The sequence below is a fragment of the Trichoderma asperellum genome, chromosome 2 (assembly GCF_020647865.1).
Source record: "Trichoderma asperellum chromosome 2, complete sequence".
Classification (NCBI taxonomy): Eukaryota; Fungi; Ascomycota; class Sordariomycetes; order Hypocreales; family Hypocreaceae; genus Trichoderma; species Trichoderma asperellum.
In genome coordinates this window covers 3,839,368-3,857,424 of record NC_089416.1, presented here as the reverse complement: position 1 = coordinate 3,857,424, position 18,057 = coordinate 3,839,368, and the positions used below count along the sequence as shown (strand labels likewise).

The 18,057-nt window shown below is 50.6% G+C and overlaps 6 protein-coding genes across 7 annotated transcripts; 3 read left to right on the top strand and 3 right to left on the bottom strand.

Moving 5' to 3' along the window:
- The first annotated feature begins 2 nt into the window (after nucleotides 1–2).
- LEU6 (2-isopropylmalate synthase) lies at nucleotides 3–3,745 on the top strand. Its single transcript, XM_024902257.2, has 2 exons — nucleotides 3–250; nucleotides 313–3,745. The coding sequence occupies exons 1-2, from the start codon at nucleotides 182–184 to the stop codon at nucleotides 3,607–3,609; spliced, it is 3,366 nt and encodes a 1,121-aa protein (XP_024766660.1). The 5' UTR covers nucleotides 3–181; the 3' UTR covers nucleotides 3,610–3,745.
- A 2,313-nt stretch (nucleotides 3,746–6,058) lies between these two features.
- Nucleotides 6,059–6,559, top strand: TrAFT101_003581 (uncharacterized protein; the record flags this gene model as incomplete). Its single annotated transcript, XM_024903170.2, has 2 exons — nucleotides 6,059–6,356; nucleotides 6,411–6,559. 2 exons carry the CDS (start codon nucleotides 6,059–6,061, stop codon nucleotides 6,557–6,559), a joined length of 447 nt encoding a protein of 148 aa, XP_024766661.2.
- Nucleotides 6,560–7,283: 724 nt separating this feature from the next.
- On the bottom strand, nucleotides 7,284–7,597 carry DPH3 (Diphthamide biosynthesis protein 3; the record flags this gene model as incomplete). Its single annotated transcript, XM_024903190.1, has 2 exons — nucleotides 7,284–7,346; nucleotides 7,403–7,597. 2 exons carry the CDS (start codon nucleotides 7,595–7,597, stop codon nucleotides 7,284–7,286), a joined length of 258 nt encoding a protein of 85 aa, XP_024766662.1.
- Nucleotides 7,598–7,906: 309 nt separating this feature from the next.
- On the top strand, nucleotides 7,907–10,821 carry TrAFT101_003579 (uncharacterized protein). The gene is made up of 4 exons (XM_024898924.2): nucleotides 7,907–8,781; nucleotides 8,848–9,063; nucleotides 9,142–9,818; nucleotides 9,881–10,821. The coding sequence occupies exons 1-4, from the start codon at nucleotides 8,269–8,271 to the stop codon at nucleotides 10,605–10,607; spliced, it is 2,133 nt and encodes a 710-aa protein (XP_024766663.1). The 5' UTR covers nucleotides 7,907–8,268; the 3' UTR covers nucleotides 10,608–10,821.
- TrAFT101_003578 (uncharacterized protein) lies at nucleotides 10,470–14,240 on the bottom strand. Of its 2 annotated transcripts, none has more exons than XM_066126929.1 (5): nucleotides 12,655–14,240; nucleotides 12,099–12,413; nucleotides 11,518–12,027; nucleotides 11,444–11,457; nucleotides 10,470–11,219 (listed from the first exon to the last, which is right to left on the bottom strand). In XM_066126929.1, exons 1-5 carry the CDS (start codon nucleotides 13,950–13,952, stop codon nucleotides 11,140–11,142), a joined length of 2,217 nt encoding a protein of 738 aa, XP_065983037.1. In that variant the 5' UTR covers nucleotides 13,953–14,240; the 3' UTR covers nucleotides 10,470–11,139. The 2 variants fall into 2 exon arrangements, with proteins under 2 accessions (XP_065983037.1, XP_065983036.1); XM_066126930.1 differs by having other exon boundaries at nucleotides 10,470–11,109.
- A 578-nt stretch (nucleotides 14,241–14,818) lies between these two features.
- TrAFT101_003577 (uncharacterized protein) lies at nucleotides 14,819–17,365 on the bottom strand. Its single transcript, XM_024899043.2, has 3 exons — nucleotides 16,242–17,365; nucleotides 15,835–16,171; nucleotides 14,819–15,768 (listed from the first exon to the last, which is right to left on the bottom strand). Exons 1-3 carry the CDS (start codon nucleotides 17,160–17,162, stop codon nucleotides 15,143–15,145), a joined length of 1,884 nt encoding a protein of 627 aa, XP_024766665.2. The 5' UTR covers nucleotides 17,163–17,365; the 3' UTR covers nucleotides 14,819–15,142.
- Nucleotides 17,366–18,057: the final 692 nt, after the last annotated feature.

Genomic DNA, 18,057 nt, shown 5'->3' with positions numbered 1-18,057 from the left:
CTGCTGCAAGTGAGTCAAACCCACGGAGAATATACAAGATCGTATCTTCTCTGTGCGAGTGAGTCAAAAAGGGGGCAGACCTACGGGAAGTCACATAAAGACAGCCAATTCTCCCGGGGCTATTCTTTTCTACCCCAAGAAGACTTCGATTTTTTATCTTGTCACCAAGAAGAATTTCAATATGGCGACGGCTTCTGTGTCAAAGGCCCTGGAGGGCCTGACAGTCTCCAAGACCAAGGAATTGAAAGGAGTACGTGACTATACAATGCCGGCCATACTCTCCTGTTGATCGCATCTACTGACCATCACCAGACCGAGAAGCGCGACACCCTGGTTGTCGTCGAGAAGAAGTATCAGAAGAAATGGGCCGAGGACCGCGTTTTCGAGACGAATGCCCCGACGACAGCTGAGGTGCCCTTCCACTCCATCTCTCCGGCCGAGCTGCGAGAACAGCAACCCAAATTCTTCGGAACCATGGCTTATCCTTACATGAACGGAACCCTCCACGCCGGTCACACCTTCTCAGCCACCAAGGTCGAGTTTGCCGCGGGCACAGCGAGAATGCAGGGCAAGCGTGCGCTGTTCCCCATGGGTTTCCACTGCACTGGTATGCCCATCAAAGCCTGCGCGGATAAGCTGGTCAACGAGATTAAGCTGTTTGGCAAGGACTTCTCTGGTTACAAAGAGGAAGAGTCTGTTGTCGAGGAGCAGCCAAAGCCTGCTGCCAAGCAGACCAAGGAGGATGTTACCAAGTTCACCACCAACAAGAGCAAGGCCAATGCGAAGACCGTCAAGATGAAGTACCAGTTCCAGATTATGCAGGCCATTGGAATTCCTACCGAGGATATTCACCTGTTCGCTGATTCTCAATACTGGCTGCAGTACTTCCCTCCCTTGGCCATCCGGGATTTAACAAGCTTCGGCTCAAGAATCGACTGGCGACGATCATTTGTCACAACCGATGCTAACCCCTACTACGACGCCTTCATTCGATGGCAAATGAACCGCCTGAAGGAGCTGAACAAGATCAAGTTTGGCAAGCGATATACAATCTACTCTATCAAGGATGGCCAGCCGTGTATGGACCACGACCGTTCTGAGGGTGAAGCTGTTAACCCTCAGGAGTACACTGCCTTGAAGCTGAAGGTTTTGGAGTGGGCACCCAAGGCTGCTGAGGCCATCAAGGGCAAGATTCCCGATGGCGCCAACGTCTTCTTGGTTCCTGCTACCCTGAGACCCGAGACTATGTACGGACAAACCTGCTGTTTCGTCGGCCCCAAATTGAACTACGGCCTGTTCAAGGTTGATGACAACAACTACTTTGTCATCACTGAGCGAGCTGCTCGTAACATGGCTTACCAGGGCATTTTCGCCAAGGAAGGCTCCATCGAGAAGGCTGCTGACCTCTTAGGTTCCGACATTGTTGGAACTCTGGTCAACGCCCCTCTGTCGCTGCACAAGGAGGGAGTCAGGGTCCTGCCCATGGAAACCGTCCTGCCCACCAAGGGTACCGGTGTCGTCACCTCTGTTCCATCAGACAGCCCTGATGACTTCGCAACCGTGACTGAGCTGGCAAAGAAGGCTGATTATTACGGAATCAAGAAGGAGTGGGCCGAGCTGGAGATCTACCCCATTATTGAAACCCCGTCATACGGAGACCTGTGCGCACCCTTCTTGGTCAAGAAGCTGAAGATTGCTTCCCCCAAGGATACCAAGCAGCTGGAAGAGGCCAAAGAACTGGCATACAAGGAAGGTTTCTACCAGGGTATCATCAAGGTTGGCGACTTCAAGGGCGAGAAGGTTGAGACGGCCAAGCCCAAGGTCAGGGCTCAGTTGATCGAGGCTGGTGAGGCTTTTGCCTACTCAGAACCCGAGCGCAAGGTTGTCAGCCGATCTGGCGATGACTGTATCGTCTCACTGATGGACCAGTGGTACCTGGACTATGGCGAGCAGTCCTGGAAGGAGACTGCCCTGAAATGGGTTGACAATGCCGACGGAAAGGGTTTGGAGACTTGGGCTCCCGAGACCAAGAATGGCTTTGAAGGTGTGCTGAACTGGCTGAACCAGTGGGCCTGCGCCCGATCATTCGGTCTGGGATCAAAATTGCCTTGGGACAAGCAATTCCTGGTTGAGAGTTTGAGTGACTCGACCATCTACATGGCTTACTACACCATTGCCCACTTCCTGCACAAGGACTTGTTTGGCCGCACCAAGGGCCTTGGCAACATTGGCGCTGAGCAGATGACTGACGAGGTCTGGGACGCCGTTTTCTGCCGCCGCGATATCACCGATGATGTTATCTCTAGCTCTGGCATTCCCCGAGAGACTTTGGAGAGCATGCGACGAGAATTCGAATACTTCTACCCTCTGGATCTGCGTAGTTCAGGAAAGGACCTGATCCCCAACCACTTGACATTCTTCCTGTACATCCACTTGGCTATCTTCCCACCGGAGTACTGGCCTCGTGGTGTCCGAGCCAACGGTCACTTGATGCTGAACGGAGAAAAGATGGCCAAGAGTACTGGCAACTTCATGACTTTAAAAGAAATGGTGGAGAAATACGGCGCTGACGCTTCTCGTATTGCTCTGGCCGATGCCGGTGATGGTGTTAGCGATGCCAACTTCGAGGAAGATGTTGCCGACAATAACATTCTGCGTCTGTTCACTCTGCGTGAGTGGTGCGAGGAGATGGTCAAGGACCAGAACGAGCTGCGTACCGGCGAGATCAACAACTTCCAGGACGGCCTGTTCAACAATGAGTTGAATGCTTGTGCTAGAGAGGCTATTGAGCAGTACGGCTTGACTAACTACAAGTTGGCCCTGAAGGCCGGTCTGTATGAGCTGACCAGTGCTCGTGACTTTTACCGCGAGGCCTGTGCGGCCGGCGGTATCAAGATGCACAAGGACCTGGTATTCCGATACATTGAGCTGCAAGCCCTGCTGATGGCTGTCATCGCCCCTCACTGGTCTGAATACATCTGGTTGGAAGTCTTGAAGAAGGACTCCACTATCCACAATGCCAGGTTCCCTGAAGTGCCGGCCGTTGACGCTGCCCTGTCAGCTAAGCGAGAGTACGTCCGAAGCACCGCTTCGAACATTAACTCTGCTGAGGGCCAGCAGCTGAAGAAGAAGGCCAAGGGCAAGGAAGTTTCCTTTGACCCCAAGAAGCCCAAGAAGCTGACCATTTACATGGCTGCCAAATTCCCAACTTGGCAGGCTAAGTACATTGATCTGCTGAAGGAGATGTGGGACCCTGCGACCAAGTCTGTCGACGACAAGGCCCTGAACGGCAAGATTGGCAAGATGGGTGAGATGAAGAAGGCCATGCCCTTTGTTCAGGGTTTGAAGAAGCGCCTGCAGGCCGGTGAGCCTGCCAGCGTCGTCCTGGAGCAGAAGCTGGCTTTCGATGAGAAGGAGACCTTGGTCCAGATGGTGCCTGGCCTGAAGCGAACGTCAGGTCTGTCAGTCGCCGATATCCTGGTGGTTGAGGAAGGCGGTAAGAAGGGCGTTAGACTGGAGGACGGTAAGGAGGTGGAAATATCAGTCCCTGTTGCCGAGAATGCGGTCCCTGGTCAGCCTACTTTCTTCTTTGAAAATGTGGAGGCTTAAACGTGAGGAGCAGGGATTTTGCTCTTCTTCGGATGGATTTTTTTTTCTTATTTTGCTACGAAAGAAAGAATAAAGTAAAAAATGCTCTAGAGAGAGAGACAGTTTAGAGAGAATACAATGAATACCTATTCAGTAACCTTTTTGATTATACATGTTGTTTTACGTGCTTACGGCTTCTTGCGGTGTGAACACGCTCGGCTAACTTGTTTAATAACCGCCGATCATTAATTATGAGACCCATCAAGGTTGATATTACTGTCAACTACAGAGTGTTCAACGTTTGATAAGAGATAACGAGAAACCCCATTGTTTCACCGTACATCGTTCACCGTCTTTACAGTTGTTAATACGGTATACAGAACTTGCAAGTCAGCAGTAATCCACGATGGCAAATCCCCCAAAACGCCATCTTTCTAGAAACGCCGAACAATTAGTTCCCTGGGCTTTGTCAATAGTTCTTTCCCCCGCCCCCAAATAACGCCGTCGGCAATTGACCGCGCGTGTCGTGTGGAGGACGAAGCGTTCTCAGGAGGTGCCGCTTCATTCTTAAGCGACGCCACCCCTTTCTAACCCCCCCTTCTTCCCTAGTCAAAAGCTTATGCTTTGTCGAAAGAGGGAAAAACAGAGAAGGGGAAAAAAATTATTTCGATCCATTTGCGTTAATACTACTCCGGAAAATGGATTTCCCCAATGGCTGTCGTTGCGCGAGGGCAACGCACTAGGAGCCTCGGTCTGTCTTTGCGGACTGAAGTCGTGCTTGTACAGTCTGGGTAGTCTCCGTGAGGCGTTACAGTGTTGCTGTGCCTGCATTGTGGGTTTCGTTCCTTTTAGCCATTTCTACTAATCCTATGCATATAGGACTCCGTAGGGTAACGGCTTTGTCAAAGACGTGCTCATCTTATGCGTTCTTCATATAATAAGCTTAAAAATGCGATCGGCAGCAAATCAAAAATTATTATTATTTGACCCGTCTCTTCTGTAATTCGGCGCCATTCGGCAGATTTCCTCTTCAGAGCACACAGCACTGTGTGTTCAACTCTGCCGAAACCTCGAGAGTGGGCAAAGCTTTGAGTCGTAGCAAATCCATTGTGGGTTGCACAACGCAGAGTAGGCTCCACAGCCGCGCAAAGCAGTGGTACGGCAGCCGATGCCTGTGCACACGTCTCAAAGTGTGATGAATCCTCTCTATTGTGTATGTATACTGTATGGTATTGCCTTGTCTCGGAGTGCGCCCCCATGTAGCCCGCTCTAAGAGACGGATCCATCACATTGTCCTAAGCCTTTCCGAGCATCCTGGCGGACATGGGATGGGCATGCTTGTACAAGCCTGTTTTGGCGTGGAAACAGAGAAACATCTCCCCACGGGCCAGTAGCTATTCTGCATTAACACATCTCCGCCGGCGGCTCAGGACGAACATTGCTGCTCGCTTGCCTGGCAAGCGAAGTGGTTGCAATTCCATGGCCCGCAGCGAAGGTGGTTCTTTTGCCGGTTCAGGGGCTAAGTCCAAGCGTCACTCGATGTGGACCACTTATAGATAGCACTAGTTTTTTTTCTCTTCTCATTTTTTTTTCCCGCGTTGCCTTTCGCTAGATCTGTTGGGTTAGTTCTCCGTAGTGAGAGATTGGCTCTGCTCTGCTAGTATACCGCTTGTTGGTGGCAAGACGAAGCCTCTTTGCCCTCCTCCCGTCGGCGTGTCCTTGCGACAAGCTGGTTTGTCAAGCACGCGGCGAGATTTTTTTATGTGGCGGTATAGTTACTCTCACGCAGTAAAACCGTTTTGGCACTAATGCTGAGGCGGCAGTCGATCTTTTGTGTGCTCCGTCGAGTTTTATGACGCAACGAAATGAAGCCGCGCAGCCTCCTGCTTTCCCATTTGCGAATGGTCCAACTTGGAGGGCCAATTCATGACAAGGCCTTGGACGCCATTCGTCCACGCCGTCAGCTGGCCGCTCCTGGATGGATCGGCGATGGGTCGTCGACGCGCAACTAGCATGAAGCATCCTGGCCCCTGCGACATTAAGCAGCTAGACCAAGCCGCTTTTGGCGGCCAAATTGGAGCCTCGCTGGTCGCAATTCGCGGGTCTGGGTGTAATTAGGCAGTGGTAGCTCCTTGTCGCATACATGCAGTGCACGAGGTGGTATTATATGTCGCCTTGTCCGCGACGACCAAGAAGCAGCCTTCTCTCCACGATGCGCGAGCCCTCGTCCCATTTCTTCTAGTTAAAAGAGCGCGAGCCGCAGTCGCAGTTGTCTCTTGTCACAGTCGCTTGGTTGAACAATCGCTTCGTCCTTGTGTTGTATGGCTCTGTCGGCGTTATAGTCCTTGCTTCGCTTTTTCTTTGCCATCAGCCTGGTGCTGTCTGTTGCAAGCTCGGGTCCCATTTTGTGTCTCCGCATACCTGTACATTTTGCCAAGATTCGGCCTCCCGATCCCGAAAATCGATAACAATGCGCTCTTCACAATTATTTGTCCTTGCTGCTGCTATAGCAACAGCAGCAGCAACCGTCTTCCCCGAAAGCGCCACAACTGTCGTCGGTGTATCGACAACACAGCATGTCTTTATCGGCACCGAGAGCGGACTTCCAAACACAGAGGATGCTACTCTTCCCGCCGTCTCAGCATCCATAACACCGTCGTCAGGCTGGACGAGCCCAGAAACGCAGACGGCGACAGAGAGCGGTTCTGACGACTCTTCTGCTTCTACCACCAGCGTTACGCGACCTGCCGGCTTTCCAAATGCAACCAGTAAGAAACAATTCTTGTCTCGAGTTGAGCTATCTCATGCTGACGTTGATGAAGCTACTTTGGCTAGCAGTCTGGTTCCTACAAAGTCGCAGAACACCACAACACCTACCAGCCACGTAACCGGTGGCGCTATTCCGCAACAGATGCAGAGCTCCATGGCTGGGCTGATAGGATTCTGCATAATGGGATTGATCATGTTATAGAAGAGGGCAGGAAAGGTGTTATGAATAATGACGCTGGACGATATGCGCGCCACATATAGATTTGTGTCCCAGGTAGGACACTGGCGTTTGAGAAAAACCAACAAAGATACCACGGACCATGGAGTCCACCCACCTTTAGACGGACAAGAGTATAAACCGATAATAGAGTAATTGTAATTGACAATTTCACACACAACTATACACGCTGATCTAAGCGGTAATTTTGCTGCATAGCAATTCAATCGTCAACTGTTCAAGTGACTGGTAAAGAAAGCTTTTAGGAAAAGCTGTAGTGTTTATGCTTATAAAATCTGCCGAAATGTATATTCATGCCTGCAATAACGAGGATAGTATTCGAGTAGGATGACCGGCCACTGGTTCATCCAAAGCTCATTTCGAAAAGCTTAGAGGCATAAGCCGCAGCTCGTATAAGCCGAACTCTTTGTATCTCTGAGTGACCAATGTCATTTCTTTGGAAAAGCTCGCCTAGAAGATATTCATTCTTCCGCTAGTAGGTGGGATACTTGAGGCGACGTCACGGTGTGTCTAAAGATCGTCGTCTTTGTTGTAGACGTTACCGTATTCGACGTGGGGTGGTCTGTCGATCCGAAGAGCCTCACTAGGGCGACTATAACGGCGCCGGAGACGGCTGGGCACTGATCTCGCTCCTCTCGGCAGAGTACTCGACTCTTGCCTAGGAAAATTTGCAGATATGGCGATGAATCTAAGCAGCGACGGGGATCTGGCCTCCAGAGTTGCCGGTAGGAGGAGGCTTAGGTAGATCATCCTGGTATCACGTTAGCAGGTCGCTCGTCTTGAGTGATGCTTTTGCGGATTTCTGACAAGATCGAAGATGACTCTGATCATCAGGCTGCAGCTTGGGCACACAGCAATATCTTGTTCGTCGCGCAGGTCGTCGATGCCAATCGAGAAGCGGTCGCCGCAAGGGCATGGGTAGTGGTAGATTTGAAGAGCTTCGTCAAAGGTCATGTCTTCGATTTCGATCTCATCGTAAATGGTATATTCTTCGTCGGCCATCTTTGCGATCCTTTCTAGAGGCGTAGCTTACGCGGTGTCGATCGTGGTGCTGCTCTGTCTCGGACTCTATCGTGAAAGGAGCAAGTTTATCAGTTGTGACACTCGTTGCCACCCCGCGATAAAGAGTGAAGAGAAAAAAAAAAGATCAGACCCCACGAGTGTGGCTGATGCTTGACTTGTGCACTTCGGCTGTGGCTGGTGTCTGCAATCACATGCCGGGGTTATTCGCTTGGTTGCAGCTGTGGCGCTCGAGTCTGGGGAAGCAGTGCCGCATCTGCTCTTGCTAGGCCGAGGCCAGCGGACGCAACTCCACTCTCAGGCGCCTCGTCGTTATTTACAGGTACCAGCGTCACCTCTGCTCCGTAATACAGCTTTTGACATTTGATGTCATCACCGCCAGGCTGGGAATCCCTGCTGTGACGGTTGAAGCACACACAGCAAACCCGCAGCCTGGACCACGCAGCATATCCAGCTAATCATCACGACGTTAGAAAGCATTGCGACAGCACAAGCCTGAGCATCTCTCACCCGCCATAACCGAGGCCGTGGCGATTCGAGGCCGACCAATGCGCTGCACCTTCGACTCTAGGTGATAGGCTGGGCACGAGCTTTTCCTGGCTGGCGTCGACGAGAACAAGAACAGCCCTCGACGCAGAACCTCCTCCACAGCCATGGCCTGGCAGTCGAAACTCGCCCTGTCCAAGGACCGGTCCCTTCGCGGCATCATCGCCCACCTCACTGGGCTGTACGTCAAGCACCGAACGCGCATCTCGCGTGCCATCTGGATCTCCCTCTTTGTCGCCCTCGCCAATCGCATCCGCCATGCCATCTCAGAGCAAAAGGCTGCCTCTGCGCGCGAGGCGGCTCAACGGGCTGCTCGCCAGGCGACTGTAACCGCCGGGACCGAGGAATCACCCAGGAAGAAGGTTGCTCTCAACCGCGAATTCTTCAGGTCCTTGATGCGCTTGACGAAGATCGTGGTACCCGGCTGGCGCAGCAAAGAGGCGAGGATGCTGGCCAGCCACAGCTTCTTCTTGGTCCTGAGGACTTTGATCAGCGTTCGTGTTGCAGAAATGGACGGTGCTATCGTCAAGGCCTTGGTCAAGGGAAACGGCAAGGAATTCTTGAAGCGCATTGTTTGGTGGATGCTGATCGCTGTCCCCGCAACCTTCACAAACTCGATGGTAATGAACTGCCTTTTCGCCTACCTTGGAATCGAGGCCAGAGCTAACTAGAATCCCTCTTTGCAGCTTTCCTATCACCAAGCCGAGCTCTCTCTGCAATACCGGACGAGATTAACGCAGCACATACATGACAAATACTTATCCAAATTGACCTTCTACGGGATCTCGGCACTCGATGATCGGATAAAGAACCCGGATCAACTGATTGCTGTCGATGTATCAAAATTCTCCAATAGTCTAGCCGAGCTGTACAGCAATCTTGCCAAGCCAGCACTCGACATGGTTTGTTATATCACTCCTACTCCTCTTACTGATCTAAATAAGCAAGTGCACATATCTAATTTTTTTCCCCCTTACTAGACCATTTACACATACACTCTATCTAAGAGCGTTGGAAGCGAAGGGGTCATCTTTATGACGTTATTGGTTCAGCTCTCGGCAAACCTGATGCGCGTCTTGACACCACCCTTTGGCAAGTATGTCGCCGATGAAGCTCGCTTGGAAGGAGAATTCCGCTTCCAGCATTCTCGCTTGATCGATTATAGCGAGGAAATTGCCCTATATGGCGGTCATACCGCAGAAAAGGACACATTAGACAAGGGCTATTTTACTCTTATCAAGCATGTGAATTACATCCTTCGACGACGCTTCTACCATGGCTTCATGGAAGATTTTGTCATCAAATACTTTTGGGGTGCTTTGGGTCTGCTGCTTTGCAGTGTCCCCGTCTTTGTCAAGCTTCCCGGCCAGATTGTCATGAACATGGGAGATAGAACAGAGGCTTTTGTGACGAACCGTCGTATGCTCCTTTCTGCATCTGATGCCTTTGGCAGAATCATGTTCTCTTACAGAGAAATCATGGAGCTGGCTGGATATACCTCCAGAGTTGCCACCCTGCTCAACGTCATGGACGACATTCAGATGGGCCACTTCGAGAAGAAGCTTGTCTCTTCCTCCGGGACGGAGGACAACGAGGCAGTTCTCAAGGGCCGCGGCACGGTCCATGAAAGCAAGGATTACATTAAATTCGAGGATGTGTAAGTCAGAGCCTTTCCCCCCCATATACCTTGACCGTAGCAACTAACAGAAAGTGCAACAGGCCTATCATCTCACCCAACGGCGATGTACTCGTCAAAGCGCTCTCATTCTCCCTCTCTCATGGTGACCACCTGCTCGTCGTCGGACCCAATGGCTGCGGGAAATCATCATTGTTCCGCATTCTTGGAGGCCTATGGCCTGTCTACGGAGGCACTGTTTATAAACCTCCTTTTACTTCCATCTTCTATCTTCCCCAGCGTCCCTACCTATCCCGAGGCTCCCTTCGTCAGCAAATCATCTATCCCGACTCTCTGCGCCAGATGCGCTCCAAGGGTGTCAACGATTCCGACCTCTTCTCCATTCTCAATACCCTTGGTCTGGAGCATCTCGTCGAACTCTACCCCGAAGGCTGGGATGCCGAAGCCGAATGGCGCGATGTCCTTTCCGGTGGCCTCCAGCAGCGTGTCGCCATGGCGCGCTTGTTCTACCACCGACCGCAGTACGCCATCCTCGACGAGTGCACTAGCAGCGTGACGCTTGAGACCGAGAAAGTCATGTACGAGAATGCCAAGTCTCTCGGCATCACGCTCCTCACTGTCAGCCATCGTCGCAGCTTGTGGAAGTACCACACGCATATTCTGCAATTTGACGGCCAGGGCAACTATGTCTTTACGAAGCTCGATGCTGAGAGGCGTTTGCGACTGGAGGATGAGAGGGAGGAGCTGGAGATGAAGCTGAGGCAGGTGCCCGAGTTAGAGAGGAGACTGGAGGAGTTAACTTCTCTTTGAGCGTGAGAACTTTTTCTTTTCTTTTCTTTTGGCTATACCATACATTGTGCTCTTTGAAGGAGGGGGATGTTGCTATATACTCTATACGTGAGATGTGTGTATGACTAGAACTTCGTGTAAGCAGATTATTGGGCCATTTAAACAATTAAAGTCTGTTTTTGCTTTTTGATAAACGACGTTGCTTTACTTTGACATCTAAAAAACTAGAACCGCAAATGCTGTGAACTACTGGGGGTATACATTTCTACTTGCTGCATCGAAGATATGACCAACCAATGATAATGAACAACTCCAAGAAAAATAATCCTACTATTCATAGTGCCTTTGAACAACTATTCTTCTTCGTCAATTTCGTCACTCTCCTTGCCTTCAACACCATCCAAATCCTTTAGTTGATTTGGGTGAAATTTGCAGGTATCTTTATGAATAGTATTGTCGTTCTCGAGAATACGCTTATGGTCGGCACCGCATTCATAGCAAAATTGATGTTTGCATTTGACGCCTGTCATGTCAACCAGTCAGTTACCAGCAATTATCCTTGGCAGTAAATGCTATGGGTATTGCTCCAAATATTGCCACAACCCCAGCAAAACTCGAAGCGACATTTGATACCTGCGGCGATCTTTTATTAGTGATTTTCTTCTTCTCGTGTTTATATTGCCGGTATTAATTAGAGTGAGAGAAAGGGGAGAGTTTCGATACAGAGGGGGGCGTGTGTTGCAAGTACGCACCCTAAGATTTGAAACAAAGGCAAAGAGAAAAGGAGGAATGAAGGAGAAGAAATGAAAAAAAAAAAAAAAAAAAAAAAATCAAAAAAATCAAGGGGCACCACTTACAAGTCATATGCGAGCTGTATAAGAACAGTTAGCAACCGTTCTTAGAGAACGATAAGTGGAATCAGTGTACGTACCATCCATCATTCTTTTCAATCGCCCATCCACATCCGGGGCAAGGCTTTGTCGTCCTCCCAACTGTTTCTCTGCTCATTTCTTCCTCAGCCTTCCTTCTTGCGGCAATCTGCCTCGCCAACTCGATTGCTTTCTGTGTCCTCTCCCTCTCTTGACGATCTCTCCTCTCCCTCATCTCTCTAGTCCTTCTTTCTTCTTCCAATAGACCCTGAGCCATAGCTCTGTCTGCTTCAAGCTGCTCCTTTTGGGAGGCTGCCCACGCTTCGTTATCAATTTCAAGCTTGGAACGAAAGTTGTCCGGGTCGGCAAGCAACTGATCGTACTCTTCGCACGTCAAACCCTGGTGCCATGCGACATTATGATGAAAGCACGATCGGTGACTACAGTGAAGGCAAATTACGATGGGTTGGTCACGGCCGGTGTCGTGTATCTGACCAGAGCCACAGCCAGATGTGCACCAAAAGAAGTTCTCAGCTTCAGCCATGGCGGCTCGGAGGGCAAGCGTTTCGTATCTAATCAGTTGCGTTAGGCTACATTTTGCTCCATCATAGAAGAGAGGTCGAGGTGAAATCGGGATATGTACCTCTTGAATGTCTCCACATCAGCGTAACGCTGGATGTCTGTATAATCTAGCAGCTCTCGACACTCAGGGCATCTAATATCTGTCCAAATCTTGCCTGTCAGATCAGAGCGGATAGACCTCTCCAGACACTCGAGGCATGCGTTAGGGGAATGCGTGCAAGACGCTGTTGGAGAAAACCGAGGAAAGAGGATTTCCTCTTTGGTGTCCGCACAAATCAAGCAATCGCGGTCACCGTCCTCACGGTCTGACGGAACACGCTGATGCGTAACTAGAACAGATGATGTTCCTGGATCGCTCTGGTATCGTTGCCCGAAACTAATCGATAGTAGTGTCAGCAAAATAGACTTACAGATTTGAGAAACTTGAAGATAAGTTGCTGAAAAAGAAATATATGTATGTCCCCGGAGACTGTGTGCAAGGCGCAGGTAGAAAATCGGGAGAGTATTACATAGTAGCATAGTCGTAAAAAACAAGCCCTCTTTGGGCTTATATACGGCGTAAAGGGGGCTGGACGTACGAAAAGCCGTCGAAAGGGGCTATATTTCAGAAAACCTACCTGAAATCATCAGCTTCGTCATCTCCACGCCTGCCAGACAGATCTAGGCGGCGTTGATATGCTTCTGTCATGGCAGAGTCTTGCTGCTCGAGGAGGTCGACATACGGGTTCCCTGTCGCAGGCGTAGATGAACCGCTTGAAGCAGCCATCTTGCCTTGTTTGCGATTCTGTTGCAGAGATCCTTCTGCAACGGTCAAAAGATCCGTCGCATGATGCGTGTCAGCTGCGGCAGGCGGAGTGAACGCAGCGGAATCCTGATTTCTGGCCACAGAAACTGGATTTTTATCTTCTTCTGGGGTCGCAAAGTCGTCATCAAATAAAGCAAGGTTAATGCGATATCTGAACCCGGTTTGTGCATCAGCCATTGGGGCTGCCTCGAGTTCAGTGTGTATTGAGGGAGGTTGAAATTGATTCGTTCTTGGCAAAGAGACGCTTGTCCTGGCTTCATCTTCCTCTACCTCCTCCTCTTCCTCATCTTCCTCGTCCTCTTTTTCCTCTTCCTGGTCCTCTTCATCTTCCTCTTCCTCATCTTCATCTTCCTCATAATCATATTCTTCATTTCCTTCTTCTTCTTCTAGTTGCACAACTTCCTCTTCTTCCTCTCCTTCGCCTTCTGCCTCAGGCGTCTGTGCATTTTCAGCTTCTGGATCTGTCTCTTCATCATCTACTAGCCAGATCGAGTCGTCGTCGTCGTCCCCGAAGCCGCTCATGATGGCTGGATTCACCATGCCGTAGTGCGAAGAGCCGGGATATACAAACATGTTGCTCCTCATTGCTGATGTTTCCACATATGGGACAAATTTCTTTGGGGTATAGGAATCCATTTTGGGCTCTTCAGCAATCTCAACTTCTTGCGCGGGCGTTTCAGCTGGAATCTCTTTGGGCGCTACAGCTGGTATGTCGGCAATAATGGAACTAGCTATTGGTGTAATAACCGCTGGTATCTCAGCTGCCGGCGTATCAAATGCTGGTGTATGAACAGCGGTAGTGTGAGAGGCGGACGGGTCAGTGACAGTGACAACAATGTCGACAATAGTGTTATTGCTTTCTTGTTTCACCTCCGACGGCCGTTCTTCAACGCGCTTCAGCTCCTCCTCTTCTACCGCGGCTGTAGCTTGGAATGCAGTATTAATCGTCACCTCCGACTGTTCTTCTGTAGCAAACGACGGTGCGTATGAATCGTCTCGAATCGGCCAGCTAATGCTGGGAACTGACGCCACCGAGGAAACAGAGCTCTTGTCCTTTCGTTTGCGAAAAACAGCTCCCGTCTTTTTCCTGAGGGAGCGAAACATGCTCATATCGAAAGGTGTGAGTGTGCGAGTGTGTGTGTAATCCCGGTTAACCCCCTTGGGCCGGCTTATATGGCAGACATGTGCAGGGGACTGGAGGAGTGTGGCTGCTGGGCGCTTATACCGGCGATAGCACGCAGAATCGATCGAGAGGTGTTGGATGGAAGATGCAAAGATATGTTGGCAGCTATGGCGGAAGGGAGGGTTGACTGGGCGCAAAAATAGAAGATAGGGAAGAAGAAAAGAAGAAAAGAAGAAAAGAAGAAAAGAAGAAAAGAAGAAAAGAAGAAAAGAAGAAGCACATGCATCATTCTGACTTGCAGCAAAGGGGGAAAGGACGGGAGGGATGAGAGACAGGCTGCAGGTCCTTGCTCGCAGCCACTTCCAGGTGCCTCAGTGGGCAAACCAGCTGAGGCTGGGAGGCGCCTCGCGATGCACAGCGGAGACGGGCAAGCCCCAGCGCGTTGGTCTAGCTGCCTGCCATAGCGCTTCAGCAGGGCCGCCAGCGGTGCCAGCAGTGCGTTTTGCCGTGCGCGCCCAACCAGCAGAACAGAACTCAACGTGCCGAGCAGCGCCAAAGCAGCCTAGTGAGTGCCGCCACCAGTGGCCAACGCCTTGGATAAGCTTCAGTGTGCCTTGCTACGTGCAGGGGGTCGGTGCAATGGAGTGTGCCTAAGAGCCGGCTCTAGAGCTTCATCATCGAACTAGACACACCCTCCCCAGCCCATCGGCAAAGGCTTCGCAGGGCCGTCGCGAATCATATGATTTGTACTGTGGATGCGAGCCGTATTCAACGTGGCAGGCCAAGGACCGCCCAGCCGTGGACACATTGGTCAAGATGGGTGCGTGAGAGCTCCAATGAACGGGAATTATAAGCGGTGATAGCAACTGGTCAATCTATCCAAATCAGATCAAATACGTGGCTCTACAGCTGTCCTATTAATAAATGCTAAACACATGATTTGCTAATAGGTATGAAAAGATGCAGTAAAACCAAAAAGAGAGAGGAAAGGGTAAAAAAGACACACAGAGAGAGAAAGAGAGAGAGAGAGAGAGACCATGCAAACGCCCATAAGTATTGCCCCCTCCCCGCATACATGCCCAAACATGTACGACATGTGGTTTCACAGCATCCACGTTAATGATTCATTTTGTTTTGTTCCAAACCTCACATATCCGCGCCACGTTGGCACATCCCATCAGCTTAGCCAGCTCTCGCCTTTCTTCCGTGCCTTTGAGAGGCAGAGTATATGGACCAGCGACTCGTCGGCCCCCTCGGTGAATTTCTCCCTCTTTTCACCAGGGCCCCAGGCTACTAACACCTGCTGCTTGCGAACAACCGACGGTGCCTTGATAGCATCGCGCTGGCCGATTTGACGGATATACAGGGCAGGAACCACGGTACACACGTTGAGTAAATTGTCGTAAAGATCGGTCTTAGTAGGTCGAGGGTCCAGCTTGTTCATGTTGAAGGCCTTTCTGTTATGTAAGATGTTTTTGCAATCAAGATTCTCGACGCACTCGTAAAATTCTTGCGATGGCGCAATTTGGCTGCCGCTCCACGCAATGTAGGGCTGGATATCGAGATAGAAGTGGTGTGTGGATATCTGAAGCTTTTCGTAGAGCGCCATGGCCGGCCTGATGCAACGCTCCTCCGTGTTTTGGCAAAACCATTGGTACTTGTCCTTTTTGCAAAAGATGCGAAGCACATCTGCCAGGGTTATAGTCAGGTCTCTGCTGCGTCGAGCGCGAACACTCCGGAACTGTGGAGCGCTCATCAGAGCATTATAACTCTCGGCAGTCCATGTACGAACGGCAAACAAGTCTAGTTTGAATCATTGTTGTTAGATTAGTCTCGCCATTGGTCTTTGGAGATCAGAAGGCACATTACCTCTCTTAGGCTCAACAGCGGTCTGCATCTGTGTCTCGATAAAGCTCACCATCTCGGTATAAGTCGCCGCAGAGCCGTAGAGAACCTTTTGGAAGATGTGGTCGTTGAGAAATCGCATAATGATAGCGACGATTATGTCTTCATCGGTCTCCGGGAACATGCAGCCGTGGATTAAATCTGGGTACTTGTGCACAACCTTCTTAAATCTAGCAACTTCTCCAGAATTCTTCCGTGCGTGGGCGGCGAGAGCCTCAACGCCAGCCTCATAGTCGTCCAACCAAAAGCCCATGAATTTCTGAACCCAGTCTTGAACCGACTCAACCAGGTCATCATATTGCTGGATTATGAATATATATACGTTAGCAAGCCAAGAAATAAGGTCCCTACCCAAGACACCGAAGACTTACCCGTCCGACTTCCTCTGGGGTGAGGTCCTTACGATACGGCTGCAGACTGAAGATGTGCGACTGCGCATCGTTGAGCTCTTCTCTCAAAAGATTGTTCTCTTCTTTGAGCATTTTCATTTCTTTGCCAAGGGACTCCGTGTCCTTGGCAATTTCCTCCATGTCAGAGTTGAGCAGATGTTTCAAGTCTGCAATCTGCTGTCTGGCCTTGGTGGCCTCTCTCTCAGCGCTCTCCTTTTCGAGAGTGAGCCTAGTGATGGCATCTTGGAGTTGCCTGAGCTGCGCCTGTTCTCTGATCTCGTCTCGCGCTCCATCGCCATCAGCAAGGCGTCGCGGAGGCATAAAATCCTCGTTCTCCATGCTCTCCATGCTCTCCATGCCAGGGAATCCCTCAGCTGCTGCAGCATACACTGAACTAGTCATTTCAGCCAATTCAAAGTCGTCGTCGTCGTCAGAATGAGCTCCGTCGGGATATGGACCTGGCACGTGCAAAGTATATCTCCTCGTAGGAACAAGCTCTGGAGAAATGGACGCATCGGTGACTTCATCTTTTGCAAAATCGGCGATATCCACTTCGACAGGTGCCTCTTCGTGCTGCTCTCCGTCCTGCATAGCCTGGTCGGCATTCACATCCGTCTCTTTCTTTTGACCGTGGGCCTTTGCCTCGGTCTCAGCTTTATCAGCAGATTTAGTCGATTTCCTCTCCTTGCGCAGTACTGCGTGGCCGTTGGGTTGCCGGGCTCGCATGTCATCGAGGGGGATTGTTCCTTGCCCTTTGTCGGGAGACATGGTGTAATGTAGATTAAAAGAGGGCATATAGTACGAAGCACTGCCGCCTAATAACCCAACTGCCAAGGAACACAAGAGCGTGAGGGAAAATCGGAATACGTCCAAACTGGCCGCAAAGAGATGTATGTTTTTCATACAAATACGAAAATGCCCCTAGAGCTCAAGATTCGATGCCAGATCTGCTCTGCTCTGCTAGCCTGAACCAGAGCCCTGAGCCCGCGATGGTGGCGCTGGCGGCGTCAATATCCACTCGCTGAATGGCACAGCTCATAGCCTGGGGCTGAAGCGAGGCAGTCCATCCTTTCCCTGGCGGGCGCGCCTGGCTTGCCATTGCTGCAACAGGACACTGACATGGCACGGCATGGCATGGACACAAGAGATTGTCAATTCCACGCCCCCTCCCTCACGATGATGATGCCAGGGTCTGCGGCTAGCGGATTCAGCCTCAGTAGCTTGCCGTGGGAGAAAGAGGGGAACCTGTTCACGGCCCGTTTCGGAGGCTTTTGGCTTTTGGCTTTGGCTTTGAATTGAATTTGAATTTGATTTTTGACTCTGGAGGTACATGTACTGTTCTTACAAGTAGCTCCTACCAGGTACCGGCAGATGGCAAGTATCTCGTGTTTGGTCAAGCCAGGCACATGCAGCAGTATATTGTATTAGTAGACAGGCATTTGAAGAAGGCAGAGGCAAGCTGCGCATCTCGCTGTAAGACGACAAGCTCTATTAGTGGGGGTTTGAGGACATCTGTGGCTATAGCGGAAAGCGACATGTTTGGGCAGCAAATCCGTACCTATACACCTTGGTATATGTAGTAAAGGCACGGCTGTGTGCCTCCATGTAGACTCATACAGTAGCAGAACAGCTCAGCATTTTTCTGATTGATTGTACTTGACTCGTCGTATCTGAGACCCGCGAGCTTCCTCACAACTTACAGTAGGTACAAATAGGCGCTGCTTCGGCAAGGCACTCACTGCTTAAGCTTCGCCTCCATTTCATTTCAACGGTGCTTGTTTTCTCCCAATTCACAAGC